This window comes from Ambystoma mexicanum, chromosome 13 (assembly GCF_040938575.1).
Source record: "Ambystoma mexicanum isolate Mex_15411 chromosome 13, UKY_AmexF1_1, whole genome shotgun sequence".
In the NCBI taxonomy this organism is placed as follows: domain Eukaryota; kingdom Metazoa; phylum Chordata; class Amphibia; order Caudata; family Ambystomatidae; genus Ambystoma; species Ambystoma mexicanum.
This window is the reverse complement of record NC_090938.1, coordinates 95,278,645-95,292,086: the sequence shown is the minus strand read 5'-3', so window position 1 is coordinate 95,292,086 and position 13,442 is coordinate 95,278,645. Positions and strand designations below refer to the sequence as shown.

Below are 13,442 nucleotides of genomic sequence, written 5' to 3'. Positions count from 1 at the left end.
TGCCAGAGGGTGCTGTGCTCGAGTCCGCGTAGTCTTAGACCCTCGAGGGCTGCCGTCATGTGTCGACGTCATCCGTCGTATTAAGGGCTCGAGCCGCACCCGTTGGTCTCAGTTCTGTTTTTTTCGGTGTTAATGGTCACATCAGTTGTATCAGGCATCGAAGGATGTCAGGTTCTTAAGGAAGTACAAGTGCAAAAAGCATAAAAACTGTACGGAGGGGTAGGTTGGTTGGGAGATGAGGAATATGTGGGAGGAACATCCAGTCGAAAGAACGTTACAGTTGGCAAGTAACTTGTTCTTCAAATGGATTGTGTCCTCCGACGTATTCCTCATCTTAGATAGACTGCCACAGCAGTTGTAATTTGGAGGAGGGAGCACCAGAGTTTTTAATTATGTACTGAATGACGGACGGCTTTTGCAAAAAGGCCTCCTTGGTAAGAAGTGGACTACAAACAATGTTTTACAAAGATGTGCATGGATGACCAGGTGGCTGCTGCGCAAATGTCCTGCACAGGAACACCCCTCTGAAGAGCCATACAAGCTGCTATGCCCCTAGTTGAATGAGCCCTTAATCCATCTGGAAGCTCTTTCCCAGCCAACTTAGAACATTCAGATATTGCTAGAATTATCCATCTGGATAAGGTTTGTTTGGACACACCAAGGCCCAATTTGTGGTCCAGTGTAACCGACAAATAACTGATCAGTTTGTCTAAATCTTTCAAGTCTAGAGATATAGAAGCCGAGAGCCTTTTTAGGGTCCAGCCTGTGGAAACTTTCCTCTTTACTAGTGTGCGGAGGAGGGTAAAAAGAAGGTAAAGTAATATTTTGTGACAGATGAAATCTAAAAAAATATTTTAGATAAGAAAAAGGGTTTGACCTTCAAAATAACTTTATCCTTGTGGAAAATAGTGTGAGGAGGCTTACAAGAGAGCGCCTGCAACTCACCCCTGCGGGCTGAAGTTAAAGCCACTAGTAAAACAGTTTTAAAAGTTAGGAGCCTTAAAGGGCAAGAATGTAAAGGCTCAAAAGGGGCACACAACATTTTAAAACTAAATTTAAGTCCTAAGTGCGAACCTGAAAAGGTGAAGGAGGGAACACATTTGTTAGCCTTTTAAGAAATTGGAAAACTAAAGGCATTTTAAAAGACAAAACTTCTGAGGAGCGCTTGAAGATAGATGGCGTTGCTAAATATCCTTTAACAGTACCAACTTGGAGCCCCAAGTTGGCCAAATGTAAAAGAAAGGAAAGCACTATGGGAGGGCTTCATGGAAAAGGATCCACATTCTTATCCATGCACAAGTTACTGAATTTCTTCCAACGACACTGGTACAAGGATTTTGTTGCTGGCCTTCTAGCCGGGGGAAATTCCCTTGAGAAGTACAGTTTGCACTTTCGATTGGTAACGTCGCGAACAGATCCACTTGAGGGGTTCCCCAAAGGGCGGAGATCTCTTGAAGGACTTTCTGAGCGAGTTCCCATTCGTGGGAGACTGCTCTGCCTGCTCAGAGCATCTGCCGCTGTGGTTCTCACCGGCTAGATGAATTGCTGATAGAGAAATTCCTTCTTGCATTTCCCAGAACCAGAGCTGCATTGCTTCTTTGCACAGTGGTAGTGATCCTACGCCTCCTCTTTTGTTGAGGTAATACATGGCCACTGTGTTGTCCGTCATTATTAGGACATTTTTTCCCTGTACAGAGAGCAGGAAGGCCTTCAGCGCTAGACTGATTGCCCTCAGCTCCAAAAGGTTGATGTGGAGTTTGTACTCCAATGAAGACCAACGACCGCTGAGTGTCAGATCGTTGGTGTGGGCTCCCCACCCCATGAGTGAGGCGTTCGTCACTACCGTTATCTCCGAAAATCTTGAGCTACTTTGGCTGAGACCTTTAGAAGATCTAACATCTCCCCCCAAAACTGGGACCATTGAGTCCTGAGGGCCCATTGAAGGGATCTCATCCTCAGTCGAGCTTCTGGCACCAGAAAAATGCAGGATGCCATGATGCCAAGCAACCAGAGAAAGTTGAAAGCCCGTAGATGTTGGGCATTTTGAAACTTCGTTACCATCTGCAGAATGAGGTGAGCGCTCTCCTCTGGAGGCGAGGCTATCCCTGAGGTAGTATCCAGGACTGCTCCAATGAATTGGAGTCTTTGGCTTGGAATCATTTGTGACTTCTTGTAATTGAGGGAGAAGCCCAGTCTGTGTAAGAAGTGGCAGGGCATGGTAAAATGTTCCTGGGCTCGTTCTGGTGAACTCGCCCTGATTAGCCAATCGTCCAGGTAAGGGAAGACATGAATCCCTCCTCTCCCGAGACTCGCTGCCAATACTGCCATCAGCTTGGTGAAAACCCTCGTGGAGGAGGTCAGCCCAAATGGCAGAACTCGAAACTGATAGCGAGATTCGCCAATTGCAAACCTCAGGTACTTTCGGTGCTTAAGATGGATTGGCACATGAAAGTAAGCATCCTGAAGGTCCAATGAAACCAGCCAGTCCTGAAGCTGAAGAGCCTGAAGAATTTGAGAAAGTGTGACCATCTTGAACTTGTCCTTCCTGAGGAACTTGTTCAAGTATCTTAAGTCCAAGATGGGTCTCAACCCTCTGTCTTTTTTGGGGATGAGAAAATAAGGTTAGTACCAACCCTTGTTCCTCTCCGCTACAGGTACATGTTCTATTACACCTTTCTCTAGCAGGGTTAAAATCTCCTGCACAAGGAGCGGGTCTGGAATTTTAACAGAATTGACTCCCGGTGGATGATCTGGAGGTCTTTGATGAAAAGGAAGGCAGTAACCATGGGTCACTATCTCTAGTGCCCAGGCATCTGACGTAAGGCGCCCCCCGCCCATTCATCCAGATACCGAATGATTCTGCCTCCAACGGGGGTTTTGTGGGTTAAGACCTCAAAGTGGCTTTGCAGCGGCTGCAGCAGTGGCTGAGGAGGTAGTAGCCGCTGCTGTGGCTGATCTAGCACCTCTCCCTTTTCCGCCACAAAAGGGTTTTCGCTGTTGGCCTCTTTGACTGGCCTGCCCGCTCCTTTTTACAAAGGAGGAATAGAAGCGAAAGGGGCGACTCTTCCAGGAAGATGAGCCTGAGTAAGAGTGTTGTTGAGGCTGCCTTATAGCAGCGCTGAGTGATTCTGCTACTGCTTTTGAGGTCTGCAGCTTCTCCAAGCTCTCGTCCGCCTTGCTGCCAACAGCCTCAAGCTGTCAAAGGGTATATTGAGTAACCTGGACTGTAAATCAGATGGAAAACCAGAGTTTCTCAGCCAAGCAGATCTGCGTAAAACCGTGATAGACGCCATGGACCTGCTCCCACCATCAGCAGTGTCCAGTCCTGACTTGAGGCCCTCCTCCATAGCCCCCTTTCCGTCTCTTACTATCGCCAGGAAACCATCCCGTTCCTCACCCTCCGAGATGTGTTGAGCCGCTGCTTTCAAGCAGTCCCAGAGGGTGTATGCAAATCTAGCCAAAGTACAAGTCACATTAGTAGATTTAAGTACCAAACTGCCTGAAGTGAACACTTTCCTCACCAAAGCATCAACCTTTTTATCGTCCCTGTCAGGGGGCATGGAGGGATAAGCAGATTGCTTATTTGCAGTCGCAGCTTGAATCACCAAGCTCTCAGGTGAGGGATGCTTAGAAATATACTCTGGATCTGAAGGTGAAGGTCTGTACTTTCCCACACATTTTTTATTTACAGCTGGTAAAGATTCTGGGATTTCCCCATTTGCCATAACTCTTTTGTAGAGCTTTGTGGCAAGGAAGGATTGGATCCTTCTGAGATCCTTCATCAATATCATCTGTCATGTCATCCTGGTCGAAACTCTGGGACACTGTCTTCCACCCCATGAAGTCGATGACTCTTCCCATGAGGTTCCTATACCCAGATTGTGCGTGTCAGTAGGGTCTGGTCTTTCAAATTCTACCTCAGGTGAGGTATCTAGGCCACTGGCCGATTGTAGGCAGTCATAAAGGTCGGCCATTTCGGTATATGGGTCAATTAATTCTTCAGGAACTTCTCTTGTCCCAAATCTAAGACCAACTGATGTAATTTCTTCATCAGAGGATTGTTCTTCAAAAATAGAAGACATGGATTAAAAATAAATTCCTGCCTGGGCCGAGTATGGATGATTTTTTCTGGTAAAGGTTGCAGCATTGACCTAGGTTTAGCCATAAATGTCGTTTTGGGTATTGGTATTAAAGAGTTCCCCGACAAAGGCGTCGATGGAATAGACGCTGGCTTCGATATGCTCGAAGGAATCCTCAAGGTCATTGAGGAAGGCTTTGACACTGGTCGAAGGTATTGACACTATCTTTGGCTTCAACAAAGTTGTCAAAGGACGTGTCGAGTCAATGCCGGACTTCATCGATGACGAGGAGGCCGCCATTTTGTCCTCCGTTAACCTCAATTTGTGCACCAAAAGGTTTTTATCTTTTTTCGTGAGGCGCTGGAGAATCATCGTCCGAGGACGACATCGACTCTGATTTTGCGTGTACACTTTTAGATTTCCCTCCGTCACTCAGGGGCATGCTCTTCACACTACTTTTTTGTGGAGGTCGGCCTTCTCAAAAATCTTTAGCAGTGAATCCCTAAAGGCCTCCCATTTTTTGGGGGAATCATGCTTACAAGGACATGAAATGAACCTTCTGTCAGGCGAGGAGGAAGAAGATGTGTGACGTCACTTCTTCAATTTTTTAGATGACGAGGAGGAAGATTTCCTGGAGCGACTCTTCGACCGACTCGACACGTGACGAGATTTTCTACTAGACTCTCGACTCATTTGTCTTTTTGCAGACTTAAAAGATTCCTCTCCCACCACTAGCTTACCTTGGCGTTCCTTAAGAGTCTTATTCGACATCGCCTGACACGAACTGCACTCGTTGACCTGATGGTCAGGGCTGAGGCACCAAAGTCAGTTGCGGTGAGGATCCGTAATGGACATCTTCCTTCTGCACTTCCCAGTCTTGGGTGTGGTAGGAGTTGAGGATGAAGACATTTTCAATGAAAGAACTGACGCGCCATTTCAAAACACGAAGCAGAAGCTCAGAAAAACGGAACTGGGACCAACGGGCGCGGCTCGCACCCTTTATACGACAGATGGTGGCGACACTCGACGGCGGCCCTCAAGGGACTAAGACTACGCGGCCTCGAGCACAGCGCCCTCTGGCGAATTATTTTTTCCAAAGCAGCAGCAGCAGCAATCTGGCAGATTATATCAAAGATGAGGAATATGTGGGAGGACACAATCCATTCAAAACATTTTTATATTCCTTCTGTATGTGTAATAATTTGTAATATGAATTGTAAGGTTTCTTTTTAAATCATAAGCACAATAAATATAAAAAAGGCAATGTCAAAACTGTTCAGCTCAAGGCAGTCTCCAATGAACAACAAAAATAAACAAGGAAACACTGCAATAATGAATCGGTCACTTACCAAGAACAGTTAGAGTGACATTCACAGATATACTCCCGGCAATATTCTGTGCCATGCAGCTGTACAGTCCCATGTCTTCGATTTTAATGTCAGCAATGAACAAGACCTCATCTTCAGGCATGACATGCATGCGCCTTTCTCTCGCTGCAGGGAAATCTGTGCCACCGTCCTTCTGCCATGCAATCTGTGGTGGTGGGTGCCCTTCGGCAGCACACTCTAGTCGTGCAACAGCGCCAGTGCGGATGGTGAGGTCCATGGGGGTCTTCAAAAAAGTGGGCAGCTCTGCATGGAAAGGCAAATAGGACAATGCATCTCATTAATGTTCTTCATTTGTGACCATAAAGCAAATTGTAAAATTTCAAGGCAGCGTTTCGAATGTTAAAAATAATATAAGCGACTTTTTAGAACTACATACAAGGGTAGCAAAACAATTTGGTACTACAAAAAGAAATGTAATCCTTTTACCACATGATGGAGTTATTGCATCACAAATGTTAAGTTGATTCAAGCTGCGCGCTGATCATATTTGCATTGTCTCCAGGCTACTCACGTAGCTCTGTAAGAAAAGTGGGTGGGGTTGGTTGGGGAGAGGTACAGGATAGATACTGTGCTCATCTGGTGATGCATGCAGAACCAGGAAAAACTGGTGTCTGTGCATGAGCTTTTTTTTAGATGTGGTTTGGTATGTGCACTGGGCTTATGTCCGGAAGGGTTGTTTGTCGTCAGCAGGTATTTGGTATGTAGCAGGATTAGAGGGTTGTGTGTGTTAGAATTCTCAGAAATGTGCCGATTCCCTCCACCGTAGAGACCCCCAGAAACTTTGCTGGATTTTGAGGAATGATTTTTTTAACCTGGAAAGAGTGAGACCCTTTTTCCCCACTCTCTCATGTGTTTTAATGCGATTTCTGAACTCTGTTTCTTTCGGTTATGGAGCCTGACAAACTCCATTGGCATAATCTTTTACATTGTGTCACACAGCACCTTCAGTGCAGTGGCACAGGGAAATCTTTCATATTTCCCAAAGGTTTAAATACCTTCTCTGGGATAAACTACTACTGTTTCCCAGAGCAGTAAAGTGAAATTGACTTTACTTACATTTGTAACTTTCTAAACCCAGCACAGACCATCTTACGAAAGGGTGAAGGAGGGGTTACTTAGTATCCCCTTTGTCTACTTTCTCATGTAACGTTTTTATGTTACCCTTTCCTCACTGAATGGCTGGTGGCAGTGGTTTACTTCTAACTACTGTGGTGTGCATTTACCGCGGGCTGCGTTCGCAGCTGCAATAAAGCACCCAAGGATGCATTTTTGTCAAAATGGCCCAGGTCGTCTTTTTTCACCATTTCTTGGTGAAAAGGTCCTTCTTGAGATTTACTCTGCGCACCAAACCAGGTTTGGTCGCTTTGCTTCACCAGTGCCTTACCATGGCTGCAAACACACCCCGCATTAAAAACACACAATCGTAAAAAGAAAACCACTGTCACCAGCCATTAATTGTAGAAAGGTAATGTTACATGCAAAACTAGACAAAGATGATACTAAGTAACCCCTCCACCACCCTATCGTAATATAGTGTGTGCTGGGTCTATTAAGTTAGAAAATGTAAGCAAAGTCAATTTCACTTCACTGCACTTGGAAACAGTAGTTGATCCAAGAGAAGGTATTTAAGACTTTGGGAAATCTAAAAGACTTCCCCGTGCCACTGCAATGAAGGGAATGAACACATTTCTGAGAATTCTCCCTAACACCTGCTTAAGAATATTTGTTAAACATGGTTTTATTCTTTAAAACCTTTTCCTTTGACACTAACCTCAGTACTGCTCTAAATGTGCCAGTGATATATACATGTCCTAGTTATTTAAGTCACCTCAGGGTGTAGGAACTGTGTGCCCCATTCTAAACGGGTATCTACCAATTTACAGAAACTGGGAGTGTGTATTTGGAAGTATATTATTGTGTTACATATGTTTGCTCCCTTCCAAAGAAGGCTTAGTCAACTGACAAATTAATAAATTGTGTGTCTATAAACTTTGAGTGCAAGAGTTTATTTGGATACTTGTCACTGGGAATCTCTGTGTAATAACCCTACAGCTCACATTGGCCTCTTGATGAGCTTGGCTGCTCACTCTACCAACTTGTGTGGTACATGCTTATACCAAAGGTTGGGTCAACTATTGCCAAGAGGACAAGGCTGGTGCAGTATCCCACAGGATAATGCATACAATCTTGTCTAACAATAGAGATCTGCCCTCAACCGTCTGCTTGGAAAAGCGACTGACCCTCAGAGAGTTGGAAGTGGATGAGCAGAGAGCTCAAGAAGGGAGATATTTAGAAATAGGTAGTGCGGTCCCAGGCCCCAGAATGCCTTGTAGACGATGCAGATGGGTCTTGAACTTGATCCTTGCCGCCACTGGGAGCCAATGAAGAGATTTCAGAGCTGGAGAGATACCATCCCTGGGATTGAGGCCAAGGACAAGTCTCGCAGTCCTGTTCTGGATACGTGGAAGAGGTTGGAGAGTAGAGGCAGGAAGGTTTAGAAGGAGGCTGTTACAATAGTCCAGCCTAGAGAGGGCCAGAGCTCTTAGAGACGCCAGAGATGTATGGAGAGGGTGGAGTTGAAGATAACCCAAAGGTTCATAGCCTCACATGTAGGAAGAGGGCCCAGAGTGGGCAGCCAGAGAGGAAAGGAGAAAGCTGCTGTTCCGATAAGGAGGATCTCAGTCTTACTGGCATAGGCAGAGATCATTGGCGGCACACCATTCTTGAATTGTGGTCAGACAGTATGGAATGAGAGGAGAAGTCGTGGATGAGGGGAGCCTGAAGGAAAGCTGGGTGTCATCCTCATAACACTGAAAGAGCAGAAGGAAACGGCGGGCAAGAGTAAACAGGTATAGGTTGAACAGCCAGGGAGAGAGGTTAAACCTCTGCGGAACACCACACGTGGAGACAAAGAGAGGAAAGACCCCAAAACCAAAGTATATACTTTTTAGAGGGGCACAATGCAACACAAAGGTAAACAAACTTAATGACACTTTGTAATTCCTTCTTTCACAGAGATAGTTACCACACCAACTTCTTTAGCAAGTAAGTATTTTTACACTTGTTACACCTTCAAGCCAGAATCCTTTTCTTATCCAGTCCTTCCCTATTCTATTGCAGGAGTTCTCTTAGAGACAGACGAGGGACCCTAATGGTCTAGGAGCCAGCTGTAGGCAGGTTCAGACAGGGTTAATTTGCAGAGATAGGGTTCAGTTGCAGGAAAGTGAAACTTCCATAGGAGATCTTCTTAAACAAGTATTAACTTTCAGAGCAAGCTAAAAAGTGTTCAGGGACTTCTGAGAAGGCTCCCTACATGTGTTCTAGCACTAGGCCTGGACAAGTGGTATGGGCAAACTCCCAACCACATAAATCACCCACTCAGCCTCAAAGGATGCACAACAGACTTAAGGTAAGTATTACCCAAGCCAACAGAGTACCTTAGAAGAAAAGAGCAGCTTCAGCGTGGATGCCTTCAGGATACAGCAGCACATGACCCAGTCCCTGGGTTCTTGGTCTGGAGACCAAAGAACCGGACACAGGATGGGAACTTGCAGCAGCAGTCAGGGGAGGCTTTTAGCAACGTGTTCACGCTTTCTTACTGCTCTGTGGATTTGGTGCCTTTTTAACGGCAGCCAGATGAGTACGAATATCACCGGTCGGATTCTCTTCACTCTCTCGGTCCTGCACTCTGATGAGGGGACTTTAGGGTTTAGAATTGTGTCTCTGGAGGTCCAGCAGAGTCCACCAAAGTTCAGCTAGATTCTGACTTCAGCAGTTTGCAGCACAGCAAGGTCGCAGCATGTCGTGCAATGGCTCAAAATTCAGGTCTTCTTGAGACAAGTGAATCACACCAGGCTCTGGGTAGGAGTTGGTGCATTTGTGACCCACCAGGTCAGTTGGAAGGAAGGGTGCATCAGGCTCCGGTTACACAGCAGGCTCTACGGTCGCTGGAAATCACTACAGGCAACTTTTTTTCATCTTCCTCTTCGGTTTCAGCTCCAGTGGTAGACTTGTCAGCAGCTTCCAGGTTTGCAGTCTTTATCAGGAATTAGAGCACAACTTCTGCAGTCTCTCCCCACAGTTAACAGAAAGGGGCAGTCTGGCTGTCCAATCAGGCAGCCAGCCCCTCCACCACCCACTGGCAGTTGGTTCCTTTCAGGCAAGGGGAAATAAAGGGCTGCAGAGTTTTGGACTCCCACTTGCTTCCTGCCTCCTCAGACACTTTGGAGCCTGGGCGGGGAATACAAAGGAATCCCACCGAAGACAAAACTTCCACTGAGGTTGTTCCCGCCTTGAATACCGGGGGAAGATCTCAGAAACAATAAGAATACTTAAAAATGGCAAAAAAAGAAGGAACCCACCATTCTAGCAGAATGTTGGCCATTCCGTGCATTACCGAGGCTCAATTAACAGCCTGCGAGTAATAAGACTAAACGGTCACTTAGGTAAAACCACTGCCACCAGCCATTCAAATAAACTTGCAATTGTAACAAATGCTACAGGGAAGCAAGCAAGGGGATATATTGCATTCCCCCCACCCCCCAGCACTCCAGATAAGGTGGGGTGTGCTGGCTCACTATATAAAATATAAAGGGGATGAAAATCCCTCTTTACTCCTTGGGACAGTAGTTCACCCAAGTACATAAAAGAAATATAAACAGGGAAGGCCAAAGGGGCAACCCAGCCTAAGCCCAAAAGTTGTAAGAAACTAACTTAAACGATACACAGAGGAGAGACATAAAAAGGTCACCCATAAAGAGTAAAAACCTAGATGAGAGGAGGAAAAAAAAGATTCCCACTCACCTAGGGACAAGGACAAATAACACCCAAGTCTAAGCAAAACGTTCTGAGGTTGACACAGATCAGGGAGACTTATCACAAATATGAAAATCTTAGCTAACAGAGACCAAACTATCAAACTAGTATCTCCTGATTTTTACTTACATGCCGACAGTTATCAAACGCTTTGTTTATACATAAATAGATGGGTGTGTGCCTGCAAGTAAGCACGGTCAAACACCCTCCAATTTAAGGAGCCAAGTTTACTCAGTCAAAATAAATGTTTTGCCTGGGTACTACTGGGGCTGATGGGTGTTAACCAGGAGTTGCAGCCATTATTCATGAATTGGGATGTTAAAATATGAAAAGCAAATGCACTTGTTTAGGGTTTGTGTGTATATACAGAAACACACAACCGTTCTAACGGCAATCAAAGGGTTCATCTCCCACAAACAACTCAACATTAACAATTTGAATGGAATGCCACTTTAAATAGTGAGTACTATGCATTTGCAACAAATGACCAACTTACCATTGACAGTGAGTTTGGCTTTGCTGGAATAGTTGGAGCCGAAGTGGTTAGTAACTACACACTGGTACTTTCCCTCATCAGTAAAATTCACGTTAAAGAGGTGCAGCACAGTCGTGTACTCCAGGACTTCAGCACCTTTTTGCTGGTAGCGGGCAAAGTTTTCAACCTCTGCGTCATACAAAAGTTCATTGTCCTTACGCCAAGTGGTGGACATGGGTGAATCGCTGCTGCTTGCGGCTATACAGGTAAGGGTCACATTCATTCCTTTTAAAGCAACTGTGGTTTCAGGGTGCAGCCGGATCTGGGGCTTAGGAAAGTCATCTGCAAACAAATTTGAAGTCATTTAATTTGTGTCTCAACCTACTTCAAAGCAACCCTTTTTGTATGACATGTATTTCCAGTTATATGGTAATATCAGACTAATAATAGGATTTTCTGTCATAGTAGCAACATGAACTAGTCAATTGGAGATACTGGGCATGAGGTAAGCAGGTGCAAGAAATCTCTATTTTCTCTTGATCCAGTCAAGGATTAACAAAATGAAAAAATGTCACGCTCAGTATTAACATCTATGCTTAAAGTTACCAACACGTTGAGAATGTATTAAGAAAAACTACAAAAGTACGATTTATGAGGAACGCATACCACAGACAAAGTCTTCAGGCGACACATTGAAAATACTTTGTCCAGCAAGTCTTTCGGGATGGGCACAGCAAACTTTTACGGAGTGCTGTAATTTGCTGTCAATTAACCACTGAAGAAACCATTTCATCTGGCAATCACAGAGTAAGCTGCTTGTATTTAAGAGTCTGTAGGGGGGAAAAAAAGAAGCATTTCGTAATTTAGCTTCAAACTATTTCATAATGTCACTTGGACGACAACTCACACCCAATTACAATGCCAATGCACTCTTCCCGCATCTGTGTAATAAAGTTAACTTGCACTGTTAAAATATTTCACTTCCATTTCTAACAAAATGACAAGCAAATACAAGACGTAGACCCTCCCACAGTTTATCCTAGTTCATTTTACCAACTCATATGCTAAAAAACCATGATTAATGTAAGGCAAGATTGTATGCAGTACGCTGTGGGAGACTGCACCAGCCAGGCTTATCTCAAGAGGGGTCAGTGTGAGCTGTAGGGTTGTAACAGACATTCGCAGTGACCAGTATCCAAAAAAAACTCAAATAATTGTTTAATCAAGAAACCTTAACAGTCAGTTTGAATAAGCCTTCTTTAGAAGGGGGCAAATATGTAGCACTTAAAATATACTTAAAAAATACTCAGTTTCAATAAATCAGTAGAGGCCCATTTGGGATGGCACACAGACACTTCCTACACCCTGAGGGGACTTCAATAACTAGGACACTGTGGACATTGATATATAACTCGTACTTTCAGAGCAATACTGAGTTTGGTGTTAAAAGGAAAAGGAAGAAACAATGGTTAACAAGTTTCTCAAACTGGTAAGTACTTTTGAACCCCCCAATGCAATGTAAATTAACCCTTTCCCAGCTTCACAAGTTATAGAATGTGTGACTTTTTGGAGTGATAGTTAAATCAAAGTCATGTTAGAAAAGTCTTCTGAGAGCAAGGACAGTCAATGTTACTTGAGCAAAGTCTAGGGGAGCTGGAGTTCTTCTTGAAGGTAAGTAAAAAGTCTTGCACAATGTTAGAGAGTTTTTGTTGAAAAATAAATCACTGTTTGGCAACAAGCTGGGAGGCTTGTGAAAGGCAAAGCTGCAAGCAACTCTGCAAAGGCAACAAAGACAAGTCTCAATTGAGAGCTAGCAAGGCTACACAACAAGAGGTAAGTACCCCTTAGTTCACAGTACCATAGGTCTGAAGAAATCGTTCCAGCTGGCTGCTGTTCCTGTTGTAGGCCGTGCAGATCCTGTTATTCGGGGACCTCAGTCGTGGGGAGAAGAGAGGACGTCTGGGGACTCCTGCACTAAGATTCGAAAGTCGGGGGCAGCAATGGGCAAACTTCAGATCAGCAGCACTTTGCGGTTTCAGCTTCTCACGAATAGTACCACTGTGGTTCTAGGATACCTTATAGACTTTCCTCGCATCTGGGGTCCAGCACTCTGTTGAGGAGACTCAGGCTTGGTCAGTCTTGCTTCATGGGAATCCGGAGGATCTTCCTGGAGCTCAGGTCCGACTTAAAGACGACACACTCGATTCTGGTGTTCCTCTCCCTGGCAATCGGTTCCTGCAGCAGCAATTGAAGTACAGCCAGCTCTGAGAGGATTTTCAGATGAGTTTGTCTTGGGGTCGATTGGTCCCACCAACCCAAGGGGAGAAGTCGTCCTTTGCAGGGCTTCTCTAATCGAGGCGAATTCGGAGCTTCGGGACTGCAGGGCTTCACCTGGCAAACCAATGGTCCAGGAGTTGCAGCAAGCATCTCTTCCAAGTTCTTCGGATTCCTTTGTCCAGTGGTCGACTCTGCCTTCTGTCCTAAAGACCTCGCAGAGGGCTAATTCTTCAGCAGACTAAGAGGTCGCAAAAGCGCTCTAGATCTGCTAACCCCAGCCCTGCCAAGGTTACTTATCACAAGACCAAAATGGAAAAAAAGTTCCCTGTGGTGACAACGGCCTCAGACACCTGTGACGCAGTAAACCTCAGGCAGTAACAAAATGGCAGCCCAACCACCTCTCTCACA

The 13,442-nt window shown here is 45.1% G+C and overlaps 1 protein-coding gene across 1 annotated transcript in view; it reads right to left on the bottom strand.

Moving 5' to 3' along the window:
* LRIG2 (leucine rich repeats and immunoglobulin like domains 2) overlaps positions 1-13,442 on the bottom strand; it is a 274,622-nt gene that overhangs the window by 52,923 nt on the left and 208,257 nt on the right. Inside the window, exons 12-14 of the mRNA XM_069633358.1 lie at positions 11,424-11,587; positions 10,779-11,099; positions 5,429-5,710 (exon numbers count right to left, since the gene is read on the bottom strand). Coding sequence (XP_069489459.1) covers positions 5,429-5,710; positions 10,779-11,099; positions 11,424-11,587 — 767 coding nt within the window. The remainder of the gene's footprint in view (positions 1-5,428; positions 5,711-10,778; positions 11,100-11,423; positions 11,588-13,442) is intronic.